Below are 27346 nucleotides of genomic sequence, written 5' to 3' on the forward strand. Positions count from 1 at the left end.
AATTACTTTCTGTTTTAATGAGACATGGAAAGTTTCTACCAAGCTTCCCTGCTCATCTGTGTACTAATCATGTCTATTTTCAATGGAGACAGACTACAAGATAATTTTTTGAGTACAACAAAATCATTCTTTTTATAATGGACCTTTCATGACCTTAAGATATCATAATCGAAGGTATTTATTCGCAAAATGCTGGAGTAACTCAGCAGGTCAGGTAGCATCTCAGGAGAGAAGGAATGGGTGACGATTCGGGTCGAGACCCTTCTTCAGACTTCTGAAGAAGGGTCTCAACCCGAAACATCACCCATTCCTTCTCTCCTGAGATGCTACCTGACCTGCTGAGTTACTCCAGCATTTTGTGAATAAATACCTTCAATTTGTACCAGCATCTGCAGTTATTTTCTTATACTTTAAGATATCATTTAAAGATACTTTAAATCCAATTAAGTCATTGTGGTAATATCGGAAACAACAATTAACTTGCACACAGCCAGGTCTCACAATTAGAGCATTTCTCCCCAGAAAAATGTGGAAAATTAAATTGTGCTGGAACCACAATAGTAATTAACCTGCACCAGTTTCATCTGGTAGAGATCTCATTTGTACCAGCATCTGCAGTTATTTTCTTATACTTTAAGATATCATAAAGTACTTTAAATCCAATTAAGTCATTGTGGTAATATCGGAAACAACAATTAATTTGCACACAGCCAGGTCTCACAATTAGAGCATTTCTCCCCAGAAAATGTGGAAAATTAAATTGCGCTGGAACCACAATAGTAATTAACCTGCACCAGTTTCATCTGGTAGAGATCTCATTTAACCCCCCCCCCCCCTTCCCCCCGGCCTCCTCATCATAGATTAAACCAGTACCAACCATGCTAATAACAGTGTTATAGCTGATTTTCAATGCGTAATTTCATAGTTTGCACTGATAAACCCGTGTTTGAATCTCTTAAAGGGAAGGTGATCACTGCGTCCAACCACAACGGAAAACCATTGCAAAGCTTTGGGAGGCTTAATGGAAGTTATGCCAGCGTGTGTTTCTCTCCACCACAGGGCCCAGGAAGCTATGCAAGTCCATGATGAAATGCCAGTAGTAGGAAATCATGAATGGTGTCAATAGCAGGAGAAACGCATCAGGAAGCATTTATCACTCAAACTCTTCAAATGTACAAGAGGTTATTTCACAGGACTTCACTGCAAGCTTGGGGGGAACGTAGGTCACAGAAGTGGAGGCCAATTCTCTGGATGCTTTCAAGAGAGAGTTTGATAGAGCTCTTAATGATAGCGGAGTCAGGGGTATGGGGAGAGGGCAGGAACAGGGTACTGATTGTGGATGATCAGCCATGAGCACATTGAATGGTGGCGCTGGCTCAAAGGGCTGAATGGCCTACTCCTGCACCTATTGTCTATTGTCTATAAGTGGTCAGTAGCATTATAGGTCCCATTCCACCCCATTCTTCTTTAATGAGATTCAACATCAAAAATGGAACGTTTGGCAACCACATAGATTTTTAGATTGATACAGTGCGAAACAGGCCCTTCGGCCCAACTCGCCCACATCAGCCTACAATGTCCCAGCTACCCTTGTCCCACTTGCCTGCGCTTGGTCCATAACCCTCCAAACCTGTCCTATCCATGTACCTGTCCAACTGTTTCTTAAACGATGGGATAGTCCCAGCCTCAACTACCTCCTCTGGCAGCTTGTTCCATAAACCCACCACCCTCTGTGTGAAAAAGTTACCCCTTGGATTCCTATTAAATCTTTTCCCCTTCACCTTGAACCTATGTCCTCTGGTCCGCGATTCCCCTACTCTGGGCAAAAGACTCTGTGCATCTACCCGATCTATTCCTCTCATGATTTTGTATACCTCTCTCAGATCTCCCCTCATCCTCCTACGCTCCATGGAATAGAGACCCAGCCTACTTAACCTCTCCCTACAGCTCACACCCTCTAGTCCTGGCAACATCCTCGTAAATCCTTTCTGAACCCTTTAAAGCTTGACAACTTAAAAACATTAATTAATTTCTGACCGTGTTACTCATTTATTTATACTGATCTCACTCCTACCTCTTCCAGATCATGCTGCACAACATTCACAGTGTCTTGATCAGATATGGAGCCCTTGCTCTCTTCCAGTTTATTCAATCTGAAATGAAAATTTGGAAAATGCGAAAATGATCCTCCAATCACCATTGGTAATTTATCTCTTTCTATATATCAAGGTTACAATTACAAAGTAAAATTTAAAAGAAAAATAATAATGGAATGTTACTAAATGTAGTTATTGTTTCAATATAATGAAAGCCCCAGAATTTCAGTTGGGGAAGAAGTAGCTGATCATCAACTTTCGTAGGTCACACAACGGGGAATACGCCCCGATCTTTATCAACGGGCACAGTGTGGAGAGAGTGTCCAGCTTCAAGTTTCTGGGCACTCACATTTCGGAGGACCTAACACGGTCCAATAACACTGCTGCGCTGGTCAAGAAGGCACAGCAACGACTGTTCTACCTAAGAACACTGAAGAAGTCTGGTCTGCCCCAACAGCTGCTGACGACATTCTACCGCTGCACCGTAGAGAGCATCCTAACACATGGCATCCCTGTGTGGTATCTCAGCTGCACGGAGGCAGAGAGGAAAGCTCTTCAGCGGGTAGTCCATAGAGCTCAGAGGACCATCAGAACACAGCTACCAGCCTTGGAGGGCATCTACAACACACGATGCCTCAGAAAAGCCACCAGCATCCACAAAGACTCTTCACACCCCTGCAACAGTCTGTTCGAACTTCTACCATCGGGCAGACGATACAAGGCCTTCTACGCCCGCACCTCCAGACTCAGGAACAGCTTCATCCCCAGGGTCATAGTTGCTATGAACCGGTCCTGCTGAGCCGGATGGTCACATCGCACAGTGATCCGGCACAGATCTACTTGCACTTTATTCTGTCTTAAAACTGTTACAATTTGTTTCTTTGGGTTGTTTAAATTAATACTGACTAGCTAATTAAATTATTGCATCGTATGGGAGGCGCATTCCCAATCTCGTTGTACCCCTGTACAATGACAATAAAGATATATTGTATTGTATTGTAACACTCTAGCCTTGATTTTAAACAGGTGAAGCATATGGCAAACAATACAACATGGCAAACATTGGATGGAGGGAAGTTTTAACTGCTGGAACACATTTAAATGGCACACTTCAGTCTTCTATTCAAACTAGCAAGAGTTAGTAGCTGACCTGGGGATACGAATGGGAATTGGACTCTACAGAACAGTTCCTTGTAGTCGGTTAAGTGATTAGGTCGGGTTGTTAAGGAAGCCAATGATCTACTACTCATCTCCTAGCATTAAATGTTTATGCCAATGTTTGTCCTTGTGCTAAAACAATTTATGCTTAAAGCACACTTCATCGTAAACTGAAATCACTTCAATGGTTAACCCGGGATTGATCTACATTCTAACTCGAATCAAGGTTCACACTGATTAGAGTTATCATTAAGATTTACTTTATTCATTCACCTGTATAGTGCCTTTCATGTTAGCACCTGGTGAGTTAATATTCTACACTATTACTGAAGTAAGTTGCTACATTAGTTTATTATAATTTTACGCAACAGTGAAGTGCTCTGAGTCAACAAAGGGTTAGGCCTCAGAGGGCAAAAGTCCCCTGGATTTAATCAGACACCACACAACATTGTCTGGTAAGCTTGTTCAAAAATATCTCTTATTTCAAAGTTGCCTGATCCCCTTTTTAACTACATTGGACTCTTAAGACAAAAAACTGTTAAATACTTAATGTGACATTTTTATATAAATGATGGACTAAGTTTTAATTGACGAGGCAAAATGTATTCCTCTTAAATTGGGATCCACCCATTTTCATGGGCCTACCCAAATCAAACGTGATTGGGAATGTAATGTTTAAAACCTGTGTGCTTGTAAGTAGGAATATATAGTTCACAATAGGTTGGCACAATGCTTTGCTATTATGTCTAGTTCCCTTTTTAATATGAGCATTACTATTATGTATTGAAAACCATATAAATCTGCACGCTTCAGCAATGCAGTGGAATTTTATTCTGTGTGATACATTGTGGCAAATATATGCTTATCGTTAGATTTTACTAAGAATACACTTGCACCATGACTCCAACTGGTGGTATCCATGTCCACACTGATATGTGGTGGATTATGGCAATGTACTTGCATACTTTGTGAATACTGCGTGGTCATTGTGCTTGTGACATGATTGAGCCTTTGGTTAGATGAAAGTCACATATAGCATCTTTCTGAACGACCTAAGAATTTGGGGAAGGATTGATGCACAACGTAAATGAGATCCCTGACATTAGAGCGCTCTGTCCATTGAGGTTTAGAACCAATCGAAAATCTAACACCTAACCAAGATAGTCTGCAGTACACCGGAGCACAGCTGATGATTAGCAAGACACCCTAAATCGATGGAACTTGGAGAGATTTTTCCATTCACACAGACTAGGATCTCTCCGAAGATAGACACAAAATGCTGGAGTAACTCAGCGGGACAGGCAGCATCTCTGGAGAGAAGGAATGGGTGAGGTTTCGGGTCGAGACCCTTCTTCATCTCTCCATTCAGGTTCACATGAGCCTGTAACCAAACACAAAATTAACATTGCTTCTATCCAGAGTGCAGACATATAGACCTGACCATAACTTCATTGGCAAGTTCTTAATATTATTCATTCTGTCTTTCTGCAGAACGCATAAAATGAAAATCTAGACGGACATGTTTCAATCAAGGATCCAATTAATGATATGGAATGATCTGTCAAATCTTTCACTGAACTCTTAGCGTATTAAGCACAGTCTTCCTAATCCTGGTTAATCAGCAAGTTTCAATATTTGTAGGTTTAGACTGTGGAAATGGTCAAAAGTTTGCTGATCACTTACGTCCTTTGGGCACTGGGTGGACCTTTAGGTCTCCATCACATCTACCTTGGGAGAGATAGCCATGCCTTACTGTGGATGGTGACATTTGGTGGATTTGGGATTGGATGGATTCGGGAATTTTGGCAATTGCCAAAATACGTGCAAAATGCAAACATTCGCTACCAAAAGATTCAAAGGAAAAGAGACCCACAACTATCAATGAAAATTATCCGTCCTTTTGGCCAATTTGTAGTTGGGGTTTATTTTGGTATCATTGCTCTCTTCAGTCTATCACCATTGAGTGGTTTCTACATCATGGTTTTGCCACTTTCAATCACACTGGGTGTTCATCTTGTAGCTAATGTTGGTGAGGAAACCTCCGATATAAAGGCAACAATGATGGGCTCCTTTGTTACATCTATCATCTTCTTTGGAAGACCCATTGCAACAGTACCCATCAGTATTGTTGCTAGTGTTGTCTCCACGCAACACCGTCACTACAAGACTCCAAATGACACAGCAGACAATTTAAGTGCACGACTCTACAGATTGAGTTTAGCTTGGCTGGCTTTCACAATGCCGATCTCCTATTGTATATTCCACAATACCACAGTTACAATTACATATGTCACGGACACCATCAGCTTTATCCTGGACTCAGTCCGAATATTCCCATTGGTTAGTGGTCTCCTTGAGTCTATATTACTTCTTCCATATCATACATGGAAACTGTCTACCGGTGGAACTGGATTAACCCATGGACACACTCAGGAATGGGAAAAGATATTTGCATCCATCTCTGCCATACAGACTGACCGGGAAAAATTAGCGTATCAGGTAATTATAAACAAACCAATAATGTTGATTGATCTAGACTGCCGTTTCCTCCTCCACCTCTCTATCTACTCTTTATTTTTCCCAAGCATTCTCAATGCCTTCAAAAAAATAACCTAAAAAAAATTAAGAACAAGAGATAGGTTCAAAGCTCACAAAGGTACATTGGACCTGAAGCCTTGTTATGATGGTGCTGGTTATCTGAGGAAGGCAAATAGTTATCTCCAAAGAAGGAGAATTAAAGATGGCCATGGCAATATTCGGTAGATATTGTAGATATCTTCAAGTAGACATTCGAAAAGGACTGGGAAAATGTGGTTGACTTCAGGGCAGGTGGGGAGTGGTAAATGGGAAGTGTGGATAACAAAACAGAAGAATTGGAGGAGGTGGGAATGGTGATGGTGGAGGGGGCATAATTGAAGGAAGGGGGTCAATATCTGTTGTTCCTCATTTCCCCAGGAAACCGAGGGAGTCTGACAGCATGTGGCAGATTTTATGATGTTTCAATTCAAACCGTTTGTTTCATTTTTTTAAAATGGGGTGAATATTCTTTTACTGTATAACTAGAGCATTTGATTTTCTCTGTAATGGCCCTGCAAAAAAAAAATGGATGTTCATTACAGAAACAGCTATTCTCCCAGTTACTCTTCTGAAAAAGATGTAAGATCAACTGCCTGCTTTCCAGATGTTTTCCCAGATGAAAACTGTTTGAAGAAAATGACAAAGAATGTAATTCATTGTGACATAAATTCTTAATCCTGGATAGGTCTGGTTCTTTCTGGTTTTGAGGAGGATACAAGGTGATGGTAAACAATGCAGTGAAATTGATAAAACAGCATAATTGATAAAACTTGCTGAGTTATTCTTTCTAAATTCAGACTTGTATTTCCTTCAGGTGCTGGGATTACACCGGGAAGCAACTATGGAAGAAATTAATAAAAGTTACAGAGAGTTGGTGAAACTCTGGCACCCTGACCACAACCAACATAATTTAAATGAAGCAGAGCAACAATTCCTTGAGATCCAGGCAGCATATGAAATACTTGTAAAAAAAACAAGCTACGAGTGACACGCTAGACCACTTTAAAAATATCAAGACAAACTGGTTTTATAGCTGGTTGCAATTTATGGTACAAATTTGTTAAAATTGTGGCATTGAATAAAGGTGAACTGGGGCTAAATTTTCAATTATTTTTCCTTATTCTCCTGATTAGCCAGAGTATTCATGCCCCATCTGCATTACAGCTAATGAATCCTCCCCTAACTCTCACTCCAAAGATCACATTGTACAAATTAAAAAGACAGATAGGAATATCATTGTCGAGGTATATTATTTATATCTGCCTAGATTTATTTCATTCATCAGCCAACTCAATGTGCTTCCTTTCCCTAACAGGTTTACTTGTCCAAATAATATCAGTTGTAAGGGTACTTCCATTTTGGAGCCTGAGCCAGCTTGAAATCAGAAACATAGAAAATCTGAGCAGGCGGCCATTTGGCCCTTTGAGCTTACTCCACCATTCAATACAATTGTGGCTGATCATCCAAATTCAATAGGCTGTTCCTGCACTCTCCCTGTATCCATTAATCTCTTTAACCAAGATACAAGTATCTCATTCCTTCCTGCATATATTTAATGATTTGACCTCAACTTTTTCTGCGGTTGAGAATTCCACAGATTCAACACTCTTTGGGTGAAGACATTTTTTGTCATCTAACCCTAATCCTGTGTGCTCTTAACTTGAGCAATAATCTTAAAGGAAGATGCAGGCCTTCAGTCTGAAGAGTTAATGCCCTTTAGGAACATTTCCCTCCTGACAATTCAAAGTGTTGTAAGTTGATATTTTCTCAAATAATTAGCAAATTACACACCTTGATTTTTATCAATGTCTTCCCGATATCCACTTTCTTACCAACAGCCTGAAAAATGTCAACTCTCAATCCTTGCCTACAATCCTAAATTCGAACTTTCCAATCAGGTATCAGCTCCTACCAAATCTTTTAGACCCTAACCAAGGGATCAATTAAACTCTACATGTTCATTAGGGCAGCACGGTGGCGCAGCGGTAGAGTTGCTGCCTTACAGCGCTTGCAGTGTTGGAGACCCGGGTGCGATCCTGACTACGGGTGCTGTCTGTATGGAGTTTGTGCATTCTCCCCGTGACCTGCGTGGGTTTTCTCCGAGATCTTCAGTTTCCTCCCACACTCCAAAGACGTACAGGTTTGAAGGTTAATTGGCTTGGTAAATGTAAAAATTGTCCCTAGTAGGACATAGTGTTAATATGCGGGGATCGCTGGTCGGCACGGACCCGGTGGGTTGAAGGGCCTGTTTCCACGCCGTATCTGTATCTCTTAAAATTCTGATGGTAACTAGGTTTCATCTTGATCTGTCTGCAATCTATGGTACAGTTCATTACATCATATTCTTCCAATAGTTCTCATCCATTATCTCGGTCTGGAGTTGACTATATTGTTTCATAAATTAAGTTTGCTTAGCCTGTTTGCTTGCTATGCCAAAGAAAGAAAATATGTTTTATACAAATCCAAATGAAAGCTAATGGCATGTTGGCCTTTATGACAAGAGGGGTTAAGTATAGGAGCAAAGAGGTCCTTCTGCAGTTATACAGGGCCCTAGTGAGACCGCACCTGGAGTACTGTGTGCAGTTTTGGTCTCCAAATTTGAGGAAGGACATCCTTGCTATTGAGGGAGTGCAGCGTAGGTTCACTAGGTTAATTCCCGGAATGGCGGGACTGTCGTATGTTGAAAGACTGGAGCGACTAGGCTTGTATACACTGGAATTTAGAAGGATGAGAGGAGATCTTATTGAAACATATAAGATTATTAAGGGATTGGACACGCGAGAGGCAGGAAACATGTTCCCAATGTTGGGGGAGTCGAGAACCAGGGACCACAGTTTAAGAATAAGGGGTAGGCCATTTAGAACGGCGATGAGGAAAAACTTTTTCACTCAGAGAGTTGTAAATCTGTGGAATTCTCTGTCTCAGAAGGCAGTGGAGGCCAATTCTCTGGATGCTTTCAAGAGGGAGCTAGATAGAGCTCTTAATGATAGCGGTCAGGGGGTATGGGGAGAAGGCAGGAACGGGGTACTGATTGTGAATGATCAGCCATGATCACATTGAATGGCGGTGCTAGTTCGAAGGGCCGAATGGCCTACTCCTGCATCTATTGTCTATTGTCTGTCTATTGACCACACTTCCTCTTTTCATTTACATCAATTACATCACAACGGTGTCTGCTCAATGTCACACATACATTTGAGTTACAATGATTCAACTCATGAAAATAAAAAATATGGTCTAAGAATGGCAGGCAACACATATAATGGAGTACCATCCCCAAATAAGACAGCAAATGTAATAGTTTAACGTTAAGTATAATTCTTCAAAAATATTTGCCTGGATTTTTTGTTTGTAACTTCAGAACAAATTGCTCTATCAATAGTATATGAACACCTGAATTTGTAAGGCATTAACGCCTTTTGTTAGTCATGAAACAAACTGCGCATGTATCACTGTATTGATGGTTTTCTAGATTCTAAATATGCTTCTAAGTAAAATTACTTTCTTGGTTTGTAACTGAATGATGCCATCTGCTGAAGGGCCAGTTTTTGTCTTGTCCTGTGTTCTATCTGCATTTTCGATAATGTTTACTATGGATCATTTGCAAAGCATGAGTGCCATCTACTGGCAAGCAAAACTTCTTCAATGATGCAGAACATCTATATACTAAAACTCTCATTTGTTATAGCGCGACAATTTTAGGCCCACCTTACTCACCATTGTCACTTTAGCGATAATGCAAGTAGTTTTATTGAAATCGGTGTTATATCTTTAAAGTGAGTCACATTTTAAAGTTTAAAAGGAGGGGAGGGGAAGGGGGGAGTGGGGGAGAAGGGAGAGGGGGGTTGAGGAGAGCGGGGAGGGGGGGGAGGACAGGGTGCTGCACCAATGCAGGAGAGGTTTGGGCCCAACGGGTCCACTTTGTCTAGTATGTTATATATGTTAATAACAAACATTTTTTTACCTCTCTTTTGAAGAAGGGTCCCGACGCGAAGTGTCACCTATCCATATTCTCCAGAGATGCTGCCTACCCCGCTGAGTTACTCCAGGACTTTGGTGCTGGTTTACAAAAAAAGACACAATGTATCTACATCCTTTTACCTCTGCAGTCTCTGCCTCATCTCCACCTCTTCAATGGCTCGATAGGTTCACCCAGTGGGTAGATGAGCCAAGGCAGATTTGATTCGAGAATGATCCAAAGATAGGCACAAAGTGCTGGAGTAACTCAGCGGCTCAGGCAGCATCTCTGGAGAACATGGATAGGTGACGTTTCACAAAGTGCTGGAGTAACTCAGCGGGTCAGGCAGCATCTCTGGAGAACATGGATAGGTGACGTTTCACAGAGTGCTGGAGTAACTCAGCGGGTCAGGCAGCATCTGTGGGGAACATGGATAGGTGACGTTTCACAGAGTGCTGGAGTAACTCAGCAGGTCAGGCAGCATCTCTGGAGCAAATAGATGGGTGACGTTTTGAGTCGGGACCCTACTTCAGACTTATTTTTTATTACATTATTATTTTATTATCCTTTTTATCATCCTTTTTATTACATTAGAGAATGATCCAATTCGTTCTCCAGCACAAGGTCCACAATGCCAGATCAGACAGAAGGAAATTGAATAAAATTGGCATTGGAATGTATACAAAAACACTTATTTTAAAAGAAAATTGACCTCGCATTGAATGTTTTTACCATTTTATGCCACTTTGGGTGAAACAAGTGCAAATTGTGTACATTTAGCAGGCACTAGAATTCTCCATTTTGTCTTTGCCAAATCGACAGGTGGCTATTCATCACCTGGCAGCTGTAAGTAATAGTAGGTGAAGCACAGGTGAGCACTCTGATCTAGCATTGTGGAGCATGACAACCTCATTTCTGGGATTAATGTGGTATTTCAGTGGTTCCCATTGTATGTGAATGGGGAGTAACTAGCATCAACCTCTTCTCTTTTCACCAATGCCAATCTTAAGGGAGCTATTGAGAGGTACTCACATGGAGTCTGGGAACAATTTCTTTCCACCTTTTAATGTGATTATAGTGTATCAGTGGCTGATGTAAATAGTTAAAGCTGATCCCGCACAATATTTACACAAGATTACAATCCGCTTGAATCAGGATGTTTGGGTTACGCACCAAAAAAAAATCAGCAGGATATTTATTCTACTGTTGGAATTTGTACTATGGCTGCATTGTTTAATTTGAGCGAACACACCAGATACAATATGTTCACAGCTAGGTTTGATAATACAAGATCATGCTGTTGATATAATCTTTAACTGCTATTCCAAAAGTAACAGTATAATGCAGTGGGGTGTCACAGAAAATTCTCAATTGACTGGAGTCAAAAGTAGGGTGTGGTGGTTGTCAAAGGTTGATCATCCCAGTGCCTGGGCTTCAATGCAGGAGTTCTCAGGGCAGTGTCCTAGACAGACCCATCTCAGTTGTTTCATTAATTACCATCCTTCCCCATTATATGGTCATCGTAGTGGGGACGTTTGCTCATGGTTGCACAACATCCAATTCCATTTGCAGTTCCTCAGATAAAGAAGCAGTCCATTCCCACATGTAGCAAGACCCAGACAAATTTCAGCCTAATGCTGATCAGTAACATGTAACATTCACACATAAGAGCTAGCAGTCCCCATCTTCAATGAGAGTCCAACCACCAACTCTTAACATTGACTGGTATTACCAGTCCTGGATAGAATGGATGTGGAGAGGATGTTTCCACTAGTGGGAGAGTCTAGGACAAGAGGTCACGGACTCAGAACTAAAATACATTGCTACAGACGGCTGTGGAGGCCGTCAATGGATATTTTTAAGGCAGAGATAGATAGATTCTTGATAAGTACGGGTGTCAGGGGTTATGGGGAGATGGCAGGAGAATGCGGTTTGGAGGGAAAGATAGATCAGCCATGATTGAATGGCAGCGTAGACTTGATGGGCCAAATGGTCTAATTCTTCTCCAATCACTTATGAACATGCCAGGACCCCACCATCAACATCCTAGGGATCAACATTAACCAGCCTGGAGCAACTGGACCAGCCTCAGAAATACTGAAGAGGTAGGTGGCTGGGCATCCTACAGCAGGTAACTTATCTCGTGACCTCCCTAACCTGCTTCACCAGAACTGTATCCATCATGCCAAATATTCATTCCATTCATCATGAGTGAATCATGGTTGCTAGGCGGTTCATATAGTCCACATATGACACATAGGCCAACATTACATTTTGTATTTAGTTTAAGTGACCTGTATTGCTTTGTCCGAATATTAACAAAGATTACAATATGAATAGATAAAATAAAATGTATTAAAAATAACAACCAATAGAAATGTAAACAACAATTGAATCATGTAGTCAACATGGCAGTCAGAATGACTGTGAGAGACACGCAGATGACTCATTCTATGGATTCTGCTCAGTGTGCAAGTTGCAAAGAGCACAGCTAATAAGAAAGTTACACTACAGTCTGTTTATCCTTCACCGTATTTCCCCTTTCCTGTCTAGAAATTGGTCATTTTGTTGAGGTGCAGGTCTACAAAGCAATCAAGAGAAAGTGCCAGAAACAGAGCAGGTCAGTCCACATTTGTGAAGAAAAAACAATGTTTATGATATTTTAGGTGTGGCTACTTCTAAGTGTGTACTTTCATTACAATGCTGTATTATTTAAAGGTTGGGACTTGGCAGAATATAAAAAACATCTTGAATTAAGTTAGCAAGGAAGACAATTGAAGCAGCTGGCATAAATGAGTTCAAAAAAGTAGCACTGGAACCAAAAATAGATATAGGCGTGGGTGTAAGTTTAAAGTATTAAGCTCAAGGGAAAAATATCTCTGACAGCACATGGGGAGACATTAAGAAAAAAAAGGAACCTAAATTCACATAATGGTCTTTCAATTAGAACACGTATTGTGAAGAGAAGACCACCTTCAGTGAAGGAATAAAAAGGGAATTTCATTACAATATTGAGATTATATTTAGAGAGGGAGAGAAATCAAGCTAACTTAGAGATATGTACAGTAATAACAGAGTTGCAATGATAGGATCTTTCTAACTTTGAAATATCTAAATACAGCATGAAATAAAAAGGAGAGAACTTAGCATTTGTTATTTTTTGCTTTATTAGCATGTTCTACTTCCAACCAAGCATGATCGTGGTTCTGGGAAGCAAAGCAGCACGAGTAAACAAATTGAAGTTAAATGGGCAGTTCAGTGACAGCAACACTAAAAACAGAGGAAGGAGTTAAAGATTCAAAGTACAGAACTGTAAATGAATGGATGAAAGGGGACCCAACCCAGATTGAACATTTCAAGAAAAGAGGCAGCCCTAAAGATGTTAGCTATTTAAATATGTCATGCATGAGATACAAGGTAAAAACATTCTGACCAGAAATGAAGGGGATATACCAAAAGTTGTAATTCCATATATTAACAGCTATCAGGTAACTAAAAGGATTTTTAATCATCATGATCATAATCATACTTTATTAGCCAAGTATATTTTGCAGCATACGAGGAATTTCATTTGCCATGCAGTCATACAAATAAAAAGCAACAGAACACACAAAATATATTTTACCATGAACATCCACCACAGTGACTCCTCCACATTCCTCACTGTGATGGAAGGCGAAAAAAAGTTAAATCTCTCCCTTCTTTATCCTCCAGCGGTCGGGGGCCTCTAACCTTCCGTTGACGGGATGATCTTATTCCCATAGCCGGCGGCGGGCCTTCCTCATCGGGGCGATGAAGCTAAGAAAATTGATGAAGGCAGAGTGATAGATGTCGTTTACGTGAACGTTAGCGATGCTTTTGACAAGGTCTCACAGAGTAGGCTGGTCTAGAAGGTTAAGGCACAGGGGATCTGTGGTATGTTGGAAAACTGGATCCAAAATTGGCTTGGTGATTGGAGGCAGAGGGTCATGGTGGACGGGTGTTTATCGGACTGGAAATGTGTAACATGTGGTGCACTGCAGGGATCAATACCGAGACCTTTATTGTGTGTAATATATATAAATGACTGGAATGAGAATGTGGGTGATGTAAATTTGTAGATGAGATGAACATTAGTCAAGTAGTAGATAGCATATAAGGTTGTTTAAGGATAGAATGGGGCATATTTCAGCTGAAAAGTTGGGTGGAATGATGGCAGATGGCATTTAATTCTGACAAGTGATGCACTGAGCTTCTCTAGTACTTTGTGTCCTTTTGTGTAAATTAGCATCTGCAGTTCCTTGCTTCGACAGTAAGATTATCCATTCAGATACACTACATAAATACAATCAAGCCAAAGTCAAGTAGAATAGATGAAGCGAATGGATACAGAGTTCAAAATATAGACACAAAATGCTGGAGTAACTCAGTGGGACAGGCAGCATCTCTGGAGGGAAGGAATGGGTGACATTTCGGGTCGAGACCCATCTTCAGACTGGGAGTCAGGGGAGAGGGAATCTAGAGATATGGAGGGGTAAGGTGTGAAAACGACAAATCAAAGCAGACGGTGATTAATGAAATGTTGAATACAATAGACAATAGGTGCAGGGGTAGGCCATTCGGCCCTCCGAGCCAGCACCGCCATTCAATGTGATCATGGCTGATCATCCACAATCAGTACCCCGTTCCTGCCCTCTCCCCATACCCATTGACTTCGCTATCATTAAGAGCTCTATCTAACTCTCTCTTGAAAGCATCCAGAGAATTGGCCTCCACTGCCTTCTGAGGCAGAGAATTCCACAGATTTACAACTCTCTGAGTGAAAACGTTTTTCCGTATCTCCGATCTAAATCTGCCTTGCTGTTCTTACCACCAAAGTGGATAACCTCACATTTATCCACATTAAACTGCATCTGTCATGCATCTGGCCACTTACACAACCTGTCCAAGTCACCCTGCATCCTCGTAGCATCCTCCTCACAGTTCACACTGCCACCCAGCTTTGTATCATCTGCAAATTTGCTAATGTTATTTTTAATCGCTTCATCCAAGTCATGAATGTATATTGTAAAAAGCTGCGGTCCCAGCACCGAGCCTTGCGGTACCCCACTAGTCACTGCCTGCCATTCTGAAAGGAACCCATTTATCCCCACTCTTTGTTTCCTGTCTGTCAACCAATTTTCTATCCATGTCAGTACCCTATCCCCAATACCATGTGCTCTAATTTTGTCCACTAATCTCCTATGTGGGACCTTATCAAAGGCTTTCTAAATAGTTCACTTGTTCCCACTTCCCAGAGAATCTCACCATGGTTGGCCCCAGCAGGTGGCGCTGCTGCCCCTCAGAACCGGCTGAGAGCAACGTGTCATCTCCAACGATCGCTTTGTATTTATTATACGTTTTATTTTCTGTGTATCTCAAAAGTGGCTTTAAAGAGAAAACCCGCTGTTCAAATGTCAGCCTGATCCTTCCATGCCTTGGTGTCCAGCCACGGAAATATCGTGGAACAATTAACCCATTTCTCGAACTTTCCACGTCCTCGGCGCAACTTGAGTAACTCAGCGGGACAGGCTGAGAAGGAATGGGTAACGTTTCGGGTCGAGACCCTTCCTCCCAGACTGAGGAAAGGTCTCGACCCGAAACGTTACCCATTCCTTCTCTCCACAGATGCTGCCCGACCCGCTGAGTTACTCCAGCATTGTGTGTCCACCTTTTACACGATAAGCTGCTTGTCCCTTGAGCCTTTTTAATTGCTTTAAACGTTATCTTTCCGCTTACTTGCATTTTACAGAAGCAAAGCCGATTTACAATGTTTTAAAAACTTGTCGATAAGGGGGTTAAGATGAGACTACATTCGACTACATTTCAACTCCTTTTGGCGCTATTTTCTGTGTCTCCCTTGTGGTGACGTTGACGAGGTCGGGCCGCTCTCCCCCGGACTTCGGAATCACTCGGGAAACTTCGTCAACCGGAAGTGACGCACTGGGAGTGAGCGGTGCCGCCGAGTTGCTGAGAGTTTTTCTCCCTCCTTGTCGCGAGTTCCATTCTGAGAAGTGCTTCTGGTGGTATCGGTTGTCCAGAGGGGAGGTTCACGCCTTTTGGACTCCAAATTAAAGAAATCATTTAATACAAGTCTTCTTTAGCCTCAACAATTGAGAGAGAGAAGGAAAAAAAGAAATCACCAGTTGGGTGGGTGAGTTCTCTCTCTCTCAAGAAAATTCCCCTCGGATTCCTTCAGACTGCAAGACCAGTCCTGTTGAGGTTAGGCAGACCACCTGGCTGTTTTAATTAGGCAGCGAGGGGATCCGGCAGAAAGGGAGGACAAAAGGTTTTCTTCCAAACTAGCATCGATCTAGAAGGAGAAAAAAAGAAGAAATAAACCAACTGAAGACGAAGAAAGGAAGCTGGAAGCTTGATTTGTTGGGAGGAGGGGGGGGGGGGGGGGGGTTTATGAGACAAAAAGAGCCAAAGTGCTAACTGACCACTGGGCCCTCTGCAGAATCGCCCCCAAAGAAGAAAGGCTGTGTTTGTGACACACGCACCCCCACTGGTAATTAGATTCGGTTATCCCAACGTTATTTCTCTGTCTATCTCTCCCCCCCCCCCCCCCCCCCCTCTTGTTTTGTAAAAGACTGTTACGTGGCTATTTGGTTCCTTTCTCATTTTTGTGCGGTCTGATCGCAAAAGAACCAAAGACGGGAGTGTTCATTAATCGTGTAAAATTTGTTGGCAGCCTGTAATAGATGGGACACAAATGATTATTATTCATCATTGTCGATTTGTAGCGTTTCCAAGACGTCCCAGAAACGCCGCTGAGAGGAAGAGATCCATTGACGGAAGCTGAATCTTCTGCGTGGAAGACCTACAAGAGTGTTTGCTGAGCTCTCGCTTTAATTAGTCGAGCTCGTTAACTACCGACTTTCAAGAAACAACAAACGGAGATGGCTAAAAAGCAAAATCAAAAAGGTGAGTAAAAAAAGAATAATAGTGCATTTCACCAATGCTAATTTGTTTTTGGCTTTCCTTTCTAAGCTACAATCATCTTGAGAAATTTGTTTATTCATTTTGTGTTAAACCCACTTTCTCAAAACGCAATCTATTCAATTTCACATTCGTCCAATATTACGAAAATAGTTATTTATCCGTGAACCCAAAGAATTGATTTCGGATTACTTCAGAAGTACAACTTTTTGAGCCCGAGTTGGTGTTACTCCATTCAGTGAAGTGTTGGTGAATTTTGACAATTTGTGTAGTTTCTCAAGCTTGGGAAAGAGTCTAATGGGCAAAAATTACACAATAGAAAATAAATTGACCAGTTAGACATGTATTACCTATTATGGTTAGTATATTCTGATTCGTGAGAAATAGTGCCATAATATGATTGGGGGGGTGGGGGGTTCTGTTGTATGTTCAAGATTGTTCTTTGTCAATATATTGGTTCATTAAATGAGGAAGTACTAGTTGCCATGCTAATAACATTAAGTGCAATGTAAAAATTAACAATAGGAATCGTGGACAAAGTTTATGACTGGATTGTGTAAAATTATAGTATTCAAGAAAGATCTTCTGCTAGAAAATGGTGAATAGATTCACAGATATTACACGATTAGTGAACATTCCCGTCTGTGGTTCTCTTGCAGTCAAAATTTACGAAGGGAGCAAATAGCCACGTAGCAGTCTTTTAGGCAGGAGATTGAGCATATTTCAGAAAGGGGGGGGGGGGGGAGTACTGACGTGCAATGCCAACCAATTGTAAAGGGAGATTAGATCGACTTTAATGGCTTTTGCAAATAAATTTTGCCAATACGTTGATACTCTCCCGAATACATACATAAGGAAACTGCATATTTTGTTTGATTCTCTTGTGTTCACCTGTTTTTCTTTCACCCTTCAATTCTTTTTTGGAGGGAGGATTGCCCTGTCCTGTCACTTTGTCTTTTTCCATTATCTGTTTATCATCTAGGTAAGTAATAAAATTAATTTTAAAAAAGAGCATATTTATAATGCATAGTTGAATCAAAGGTTGTACTGTTACAACAAAAAGGAAAGAACTACCAAAAATCTGGAAAATGAGTGAAGTGTTGGCTTTTAACAATTCTGTTGGCATAATGGGTACATTACTCACGGCATTTTTCACAAATTACTGTGAATATACTATTTGTGCTGATCATTTGCTGGTTTGTGTTAAATGTAACACTTAGTTTTCAGCCTGAATTACATTTGGCATATTTTTTCCAAAGTTTTCAATTGTATACATGACTTTCCAATAAACATGATTTTAAGGAGGAGGGGTTCTGTTTAACATCTGTATTGTGTATTTACATAGATAATTAGGAGGTCTGTCAACTAAAAAAACCCTCTGGTATGTTAGGAACATATGATCCATTGATAGGAGTCAATGATGTTCAACCTAAGGAGAATTTCAGTGCAAAACCTCACACAAGTAAATCAAGTAACATGCTGTAATTGCAGAACTATCTTTCAAATGTAATTATATCCAGTTTTTCTGTCAAAGTTAGCACTGTTCATGTGTTTGCTATACTTAAATTTTAAGTTTCATTGAATTGTTTCTTTTTCCTAACTCTGTTTTTCTGGTTTGGAATTCTCACCCATTAGTGAGGGCACGTTGTTAAAAAGGATATGGAAATCACAGCAAGTCCTGGTATTTTTTTTTTTTTTAAACCTAAAAATACTGGAAATACTCGTAGACAGCACATGTGCAAAAAGAAACAGTCACTGTTTCAGGTCAGTGACCTTTAGTCAGTACCCAGAATATTAGATGTCATGGTGTGCTCTCTGGTCAGTCCCCTTGGTGATCCTTTTAAGTACTCAATGTGCCTTCAGCTTCATATTGTGACTTCTTTTTTTTTTACACCCCCCCCCCCCCCCCCCACTAAACTCTGGCTTAAGCAGCATTCTGAGAATTGCAATCCACAGGTTTCTTGCATCAACTGGCGTATTCCAGTTTGCTGCCTGATTGAACTACTTTATTCCACTGATAGTTCAGTGAAGCTCATAGACCTGAGCTGCAGCCTCATTCATTCTTGGAGCAGAAAAAGACTACCAACAATGTTTTTTTAGATTATTTTTTTTAGATTTAGAGATACAGCGTGGAAACAGGCCATTCGGCCCACCGAGTCTGCGCCGCCCAGCGATCCCCGCACATTAACACTATCCTACACACACTAGGGACAATTTTTTACATATTACCCAGTCAATTAACCTACATACCTGCACGTCTTTGGAGTGTGGGAGGAAACCGAAGATCTCGGAGAAAACCCACGCAGGTCACGGGGAGAACGTACAAACTCCGTACAGACGGCGCCCGTAGTCAGGATCAAACCTGAGTCTCCAGCACTGCATTCGCTGTAAGGCAGCAACTCTACCGCTGCGCCACCGTGCCGCCCGTTTTGTTAGATGTTTCAAATCCAAAGAACTATTTGTTTAGTCTGTTTTTTTCCCTCAGTGCATTGCCATGCTCTAAACTCAAGCATATAATGTCAAGTGGACTGTTCACAAATAAAATGAGTATACTGAAAATGGTGGTTATTCACTGCGGATAAATTTATTTGCTCCCCTCATGTAACACAGTTGCACCAGTACGTCCAACTGTGGATGTAACAGGCAGTTACTTGTGTAATATTTTTAATTTTGCATTTCTTGCCAGTTATCTTCTGAGTTTGTGGTTTACTTTGGTTTAAAGCAAAGTTTCAAACACACAGATTTGATTTTTTTTAATGTAACAGATGCTCCACAATTGTTTTTAATCCACTTTTAGACTAATGAGAACAATCTGATCTGTTGCACCATTGCTCAATATTGAACTGGTTCTTCAATTATGTTTAAGAATGGTTCATGTTGAAGTAACCTTAGCAATGTTTGTGTATCCCTAATTTTATTAATGTTATATTTGCATGCCAAGAGTTCTGCAATTAAATATCAGAGCAAATGTATAATAAGCTGTCCCCTGAATAGGCACAAATAGATATTAATCCATTCATTCCCTTTGTAAAGTCCTGCAGCTTGGTAGCTTTCAAATGAATTTGTGGGTCACATTTGTGTTCTGTTGGTCATGCTTGGAAAATGGACCTTAAAACGTTGGAATTTAGAAATCTTGCCAACACTATCTTCAAAATCAGCTTATCAGTATACTGGTCGATGTCAGAAGGCTGCCAATAGAATACTTGCTTGCAATTGGTAAATCATTAATCAACTATTTTAAGCTGCTGAATTTGACTTTTCCATTAGAATTTTGCATAAAAATAACAGGAGCTTACTAAAAATGAAAATTGACCAAGACCTGGTCAAACTTCTGGGATTTTTGTTTAAATTAACTTGTATGCTGTGAACATTTTATTTTGTATACCATAATTATCCTTCAGAAGGTGATGTTGAACCACAGCTTGAACTGCAAGAAAGGGAATTAGCGATTTTTATGCAGACTTATGATCTGGAATGTTAGGTGAAAAGTTGTGGAAGCACATTAGGTGTAACAAGAGGTCGGACAAGCTTGGACTGTTTTCTCAGGAGCATCAAAAGCTGAGGGGAGACCTAATTCAGTTGCGTTGTTCAATTGAGTTGGATTAATTTTCCTTGTGTAACGGAGATATGAAAAGTAGGAAATACTTTTTTTTATCCTCGATCAAGACACTTTCTGTCTGTAATTACCTGCTAATTAGACATGGTGAAACCAATTTTCTGTACTTCAGATGTATAGTGTTTATGGTTGTCAAGGTTCCTGAAAAATAAGTTAAACAAGGTGCTTTCCTTTCCCATCTTCATTGGAATTGTGAATTCCATCTTTGGGCCATCATAATTTTGAATTTGTCTAATACGAAAGAGATGCAGCAATATCTATGACACCAGACGTAGTTGCTTGATAATTCAAACTTTGATACAATGTAGACACAAGGAGCTGTAGATGCTGGTATATCAAGCAAAACTCAGTGCTAGCGTAACTCAGTGGGTCAGGCAGCATCTCTGGAGGAAATGTACAGCTGACATTTTATCTGAAGGGTCCCAACCTGAAATGCAGCCTATCCATATTCTCCAGAGATGCTGCCTGACCTGCTGAGTAACTCCAGCACTTTGTGTTTGATACAATGTATTTGTTAGAGAACACCCCCCCCCCCCCCCCCAGCTAAGATAAGCATTGCATTCTCTCTGAATGCCTTTCTTTTTTTTCCCTGAGTGCCTCTTTAATTCCTTCCCTGAGAAGGGAGAGGTAGGAGCAGAGAGAGGGCAAACTATTACATAAGATGCATGAGTTCCAATGTATCTCCTAAGCGAGCAAGAATAAAAGTTGGTTGAAAATTAATAAACCTAAAGGGTATCGACTTTGCTTCAGTGGTAGTACTCCGGCCTCTGAACCAGAAGGTTCTTGGTTAAATTCCTCCAAGTATTAGCAAATAATCAAGGCTAATAATATTGAGGGAGTACTGAAATAAAATCATGTTGGACGCACTCGGCAGGTCGGGTGGCATCTATACGAAAACAAAGTTGCTAGGTCCAAAAAGATACTTTGAAATGGAGTGCTGTTCTTCAAATGTCATGTTAAGTCCTGTCTGATACAGAAAATCATGAATCCAGTGCAGTGCTGGCTGCAGAGACCAGTTCAAAGCAAAAACAATATAAACAGGAGTAGCTTGAATTTCTTTGGAGATTTGATTGCTGACCAGTTGCCATGGACTCCGATGGCCAAAACACCATTCTGGGCACGATGTAAGCTACTTGTCCTTGTCCAAGTGTTTTGCATCAATTATGCTGATAATTAATCAAATATGAGGCACATCCAAATGGACACAAATATTGAATTTATTTTGATTTAATCAGACAAATAAAAGCTGGTTCTGTTGTAAAATTTGGGCTGAAACTGGAAATGCAAGCATTGCACAAAACATGCTCAAAAAGCTCAACTTAAAATAGTGGATAATGACAAAGGTTATCGAAGATAACGGCAGGTGTCTGGATGAACTGGGGAGGTAGGCCAAGGAATAGCAGGTGGAATTTAACTCTGACACGTGCAAGGTGTTGCATTTTGGCAAGTTAAATCAGTGCAGAACTTGGACAGTAAATGGTAGGGGACTGAAGAATATTGTACAATGGAGAGACCGGAGGGTACAGGTACACAGATCCCTGAAAGTGGCACAATGGGTAGAAAAGGTGGTCAAGATGGCATTTGGCACATTTGCCATCATCTTTCAGGGCATTGATTGCAGGTGGTGGGACATCCTGTTATGAGTGTACAAGTGGCTGGTGACTTCACACTTGGAGTGTTGTGCAGTTTTGGTCACCCTGCAATAGGAAAAGTGTCATTAAGCTGGAAAGGGTGCAGAAAAAAGATTCACAAGGGTGTTACTGGGACTGGTGAACTTGAGTTACAAGGATATGGAGCGTAGGATAATGAATAATTACCTTTTAGAGATACATAATGTCATGAACGGCATGGTTAAAGTGATTGGTCAGTCTTTTTCCCAGATTAGGGGAGTCAAGCTAGAGGGCATAGATTTAAGGTGATAGGGGAAAGATTGAAAAAGGAACTGAGGGGTAACTTGTTCATGCAGGATGGTGGGTATATGGAACGAGCTGCCAGAAGAAACTAGTGGGTACAATTCCAACATTTAAAATACTTTTAGACGGGTATATTTATACGAAAGGTTTGGAAAGATATGGGCCAAAAGTAGGCAATTGGGATTAGCTCAGATAGACATCTTAGTTGGCATGGACTAATTGGGCCAAAGGGATGGTTCTGTGCTGTATAACTGACTCGATCAGGTGATGCCATTGGATGTCAGCTGTGACTCTTGGGTGTGAGTTCAAGTTCCACTAAGTGGACTTGAACATAAGATACTCCGATGCAATATTAAGGGAGTGTTATATTGTTAGTTATGGTCTTTCAGATAAGGTGATAACCCAAAGGTATGGAGTGTGAGGGTGGTAGAATTGAGAGCTAATAAGGATAGGCCATTTGGGGAAGGAGAACAGGGTAGGTGGTGGGAGGGGGGGGGGGAAGAACTGAAGGAGGGAAGTGTATCAAGATGGTGCAGTTCAAAGGAGGGAGGTGGAAAAAAGGGTGTGATCAGATTTTTTTTGTGTGTGGCAGAGCCTGATCTCCAATCATCTTGGACCTCCTTGCCATTAAACCAGGGTTCAGTAAAGACAATGTGATGGCTGGTGTGCATGGACCACCCTATGTTTTTTAAAAAATTGCACATGGGCATCTCTACTCTTCTGAACTGGAGTAGAAACAAGTAAGGATGACACTCATGGACTTTAAAGGCTCCGTGCCAGTATTTTGAAGAACAGCAAAGAAATGCTGCATCTGTTCACCGAGGCAATCTCTTGACATAATTAAAATTGGTTAATTTCTCAGTTGTTTTGGGGGCCTTCTGTGTTTAGTTTGGCTGTCATTTTCTACATCACAGCAATAATTAGACTTGCTGGTGCATTGATATAAAACTAAATTAAAGTCTTTTATGTAGAGTAGATAATGATTAGGGTTTAAATATCAATCACATGGAATACATTAGCAACAATCTTTTATCATAGACTCCAGCTATTGAATGTGTTTTGTAACTTGGGAACTATGTTTAAGTATTAAAAAGAAGTAATTTTATGGTTCAGCAGTCTTGGTTGAATTGTGCCAGATGTGGGAAATTGCTTCCTTATTTCAGTCTAATATTCTTTCCATTAAAAATGTGCAAATGGGCCAGACATTGTACAAACTATTATGAGCCCGACAACAAAACACAATGATATCGGCGGATTTGATGTCTCAGTGGGTTTTAATACTCCTTTATCAACAAAACCAACAAAGATGTGAAGGAGATTTCTCCGACTTGGCTAAATAATAGCTGATTTCTTGGGTTCATTTGGGTTGTGGGTACTTATCAAAGTGCATGGTAGGTTTGAGCTGAATGATTGCTTGAACCAAATGGGAACATTTTAAATTGATTGGGAATAATTGAATAATCTTTCTCGGATGTTTGCATGACAGGATTGTGATGATGAAACAGGATGGAGACTGAAATAGAAATCTTTTGTGTATAGTGTGGAGGTAGCTCGTATGGTCCAGAATGGATAGTAATCTTTCCTGTAATGTATTAAATTAGTGTGCCCAATACGATTTGATTGACATTGTCACATAAGGCAAATTTAAGTGAGATGTGTGTGTGCATATATATATTTTCCTTTTACTTGTCTGAGTGGTGGGCTTCCATTTTAGTGTGTTCTTGCATTGTGGTTGAATGTCCATTCCACAAGCCTTGCAGCCTGGTTTTTCTCCCCCTAACTGGCCATTACAAAATCTGTGGAAAATTGATGTGGCCGTTTCCAATGGTGATTGCATCCGCATGCTGTTTCCTGTGGTTCCCTTCAATGAATTCCGACACCTGTTGCTGCAAATTAAGCTGTCATTCTCCAATGACTGCAGGATGTTTTTGTCCGTATACCAGAGATTCTAATCTTGTGTGTTGTGTGTTTTCTTTTCATCTCAAATCTGTCGTCATTGAGCTGTAACAAGAATGTGGAATCCCAGGTGAAAGGCAATTGGTCAATGTATCAGAGGATTGTCTCGGATCATTTTTCAATTAATCAGCTGCACCAGAAAATGAAAAGCGTGGAAGGGATGTGGAAATTTGGAAATATTTCAGGAAGTTAATTTCAATCTTAAGTATTCCCCACCTGACAACTAAAAAGACTATTAATTTTGCCACAAAAAAACCTGCAGATACTGGAATCTTGCTTACGACACATTGCTGGAGTAACTCAGCCAGGCAGACAGCATCCCTGGAGAGTCCTGATCTGAAACGTTGCCGATCCATGTCCTCCACAGATGCTGCCTGACCCGCTGAATTACTCCAGCACTTTGTGTTAATTTTGCCACTGTAGCTGCTCTGTTGGGAAAGGCCCAATAGGCATTTATCGAGATGGACAATCTCCAGTTGACTATCGCCAAAGATTTGCACCTACCCTTCCAATCTTGTCAAAACACTGCAGCAAATAGCTTGACAGTGCAACATAGGATGTTGGATTAGAACTATGTCCTGACATTCCCAGAGAGATGTGGAAGAACGGGCATCTGCTTTGTATAAGGCAGCCTACCAAGGCGGTCCCAAACATACCTGGGACATGGTGGCAAAAGAGGTATCAAAATGTCTCCCGTTCCTAGGACTGGGTGAGGGTTGTACAAAATCTTTTGCAAAGTCTCACCTCGATGTATTCTGCCCAAATATGTGATGGTTGAGAATTCTTATACAGGATCAGGCATGTGTGCTCCCTTTTCATAGAAAACTCACACGTACCTTTTACCTCTTTTTTTTTTTTTGCAGCAAGAATATGTATAGGAAGGGGGAGATTTAGCTCTTCCACAGGAGCAAGGGAAAGTGAAAGCGGAAGCAGAAGCCCAGGGGAGTACTCGTTTGAGGTGCCTGACAGTGAAGAACTTGTAGGGCCTAGCAATCTTATTCCTTCTGAATTAATGCACCACTTCTGTTGCAGTCATGGATGCTGCATTATCGCATCTGTCCACACAGTGCCAGCTCTGATTAAAGGTGCCACAAAGCGCGTTCAGTCAGAGTTACGAGTGGTTGAATGCTCTTCACAAGGTGAGGCACCCAAGGGCAGTGGGCTGCAGTCAGCCAAACAGGAAGGGAAAGTGCTCCGCAAGCACAACAGGAACATCAGTTCTAGCCAAGAGGATGCAGATAAACTCGTGTAAAGGAAGCATTGGAGAGAGTTTGAGGCAATGCATAACAAAATACCATGGACGGGATATGGGAACCACACAGGAATCCACACTCTTGACATCTTGTCACGTGGAGCCTGAAGGGTATCAATTTAATTGCTTATCGAAACATACCATACAGATGACACTAACTTTGGAAGCGTAGATAGTGAAAAAAGCTGTCGAAGGTTACATTAGGACATAGATCGGAAGATTGTCTGATACAGTAGGGCATTGATCAGCCTGAAACTTGGGTGCAGTGGTAGCAGGTGGCATTTAACTCAGACAAGCGTGAATTAATGCATTTGTGAAGTCAAATACTAGTAGGACATGGAGTAAATGGCAGGGACATATAGAGTTGGTGTATAGAGTCCTTGAGGTGGAAGTCCATAACTTGCTGAAAGTGACAACACAGGTGGATAGCTTGGTAAAGAAGGCATTCGGCATGCTTGCAATCAAAGGACGAGGCACTGAGTACAAGACTTGGGACGTCGTGCAGCCGTACAAAACATTGGTTGCACTGCATTTGGAGTACAGTTCCGATTGCCACACTTCAGGATGTGGTAGTAATCAAGAGAGTGCCAAGAGATTCATCAGGATGTTCCTGGGAATGGAGGGCTGGAGTTATATGGAGCGATTGCATAAATGGCGTGACCTCGTAGAAATTGGGGGGCATAGGATATATATTCAGAATCCCCCTCCCTGGGACAGGTTTTGGGTGAAAAAAAATTAAAGGAGGTCTAAGGGGCAGTTTTTCCATCGAGGCTGGTAGTTATTCGGAACAAGCTACCAGAGGAGGTGATGGAGGCAGATGGTGTGGTGTTCAGGTGGCATTTGGACGAGTACTTGGACAAGAACAGTGTAATGGGATACAGGTCCAATGTGGGCAAATGCCATTAGTGTAGATATGCAAGGTGATTGGTATGGATGAGGTGGGGCAGATGGACCCGCCTTGTGCTGTATATTTCCCTGCCTTTGCCACTGCCACCCTGGCATTACAGAACCGTGTGGATCCTCTTACTGCTCCATGCCTGTGCAAGCAGACATTGTTCAGTGGATACACTAGAGAGGTGCATCCGTCGGACAAATTGATATTTTGCAGCAGCGGAGAAGTGCAAACCTGAAAGCAGCTACGAGTGAGCAGTTCCTTGGCGTGGGCATGGGTGTGGAGAGTTTAGCAGCAGCCTGCTCGGTCTCTTTAACGTCTCGGTCAAAGAGCAGAGCAGGGACATGTTGACCTTCCTCTAGGTTTTAACTAGAAGCAGCTTTTGCTCTTATGCCTTTGCACCTGTATCTTTGTAAATAGAGGTTTTTAGTTGGGGGGGGGGGGGAGATTGCAATCTTGGCACAGTTCTGTGTGAACAGCAGAAGACCACTCTTGTACTGTATACATGATTGCTTCGAGGAGAGCTCAAAGAAAAAAAAAAGTAAGTGGATTTGTGCGAATATTTACCTTGAATAAACTTTGAACTGTGAGGTGCATTTAAAAAATGTGCCACGGATCAACAAAAGTGCATTTTCAGCACACTGGCAGAACTCGAGCAACTGGTTCTGCGGACGCGTGTGTTTCCATAACATGAATTGGATGAATTGCGGAATACTATTTGTATTATGCAGGCTGAATAGGTTATAACATGATTTCGATCCCGAACTAGAGAACCACTGAAAGTTATTTTAGAAGTCAACAAGCAAAAAGAAAGTAGTCTTGGCGGGCAAAAAAAAAATCAGTGTTGGAAGAACAGGTAACCTCCCTGCAGTAATCAGCCATTATTGCCTCTTAAGAACAGCTGCTAGTGCACCATGAGAGGCCACTGAAATTGGGATTGGATTTATTATCACATGCACGCTATTCAG

General features: G+C 41.3%; 2 protein-coding genes across 4 annotated transcripts in view; both read left to right on the forward strand.

Annotated features, from left to right (window-relative positions):
• Positions 1 to 3666: 3666 nt before the first annotated feature.
• On the forward strand, positions 3667 to 6945 carry dnajc22 (DnaJ (Hsp40) homolog, subfamily C, member 22). The gene is made up of 3 exons (XM_078431515.1): positions 3667 to 3709; positions 4746 to 5753; positions 6646 to 6945. The coding sequence occupies exons 2-3, from the start codon at positions 4911 to 4913 to the stop codon at positions 6817 to 6819; spliced, it is 1017 nt and encodes a 338-aa protein (XP_078287641.1). The 5' UTR covers positions 3667 to 3709; positions 4746 to 4910; the 3' UTR covers positions 6820 to 6945.
• Positions 6946 to 15822: 8877 nt separating this feature from the next.
• Positions 15823 to 27346, forward strand: part of LOC144612037 (spermatogenesis-associated serine-rich protein 2-like) — a 79101-nt gene continuing 67577 nt past the window's right edge. Inside the window, exons 1-2 of one of the 3 annotated variants that reach the window (XM_078431512.1) lie at positions 15823 to 15961; positions 16554 to 16734. In XM_078431512.1, coding sequence (XP_078287638.1) covers positions 16710 to 16734 — 25 coding nt within the window. In that variant the 5' untranslated portion in view covers positions 15823 to 15961; positions 16554 to 16709. Of the gene's footprint in view, positions 16319 to 16553; positions 16735 to 27346 lie in introns of all 3 variants that reach the window. The other 2 variants (XM_078431510.1, XM_078431513.1) reach the window with 2 other exon arrangements.

This window comes from Rhinoraja longicauda, chromosome 42 (genome assembly GCF_053455715.1).
Source record: "Rhinoraja longicauda isolate Sanriku21f chromosome 42, sRhiLon1.1, whole genome shotgun sequence".
Classification (NCBI taxonomy): Eukaryota; Metazoa; Chordata; class Chondrichthyes; order Rajiformes; family Arhynchobatidae; genus Rhinoraja; species Rhinoraja longicauda.

What these genes read in the sequence shown, in the direction of transcription:
- dnajc22 (XM_078431515.1), top strand. Translation starts at nt 4,911, where the DNA reads ATGGTCAAAAGTTTGCTGATCACTTACGTCCTTTGGGCACTGGGTGGA. An exon ending in GGGAAAAATTAGCGTATCAG is followed by an intron (nt 5,754 to 6,645) that starts GTAATTATAAAC and finishes TATTTCCTTCAG; the next exon opens with GTGCTGGGATTACACCGGGA.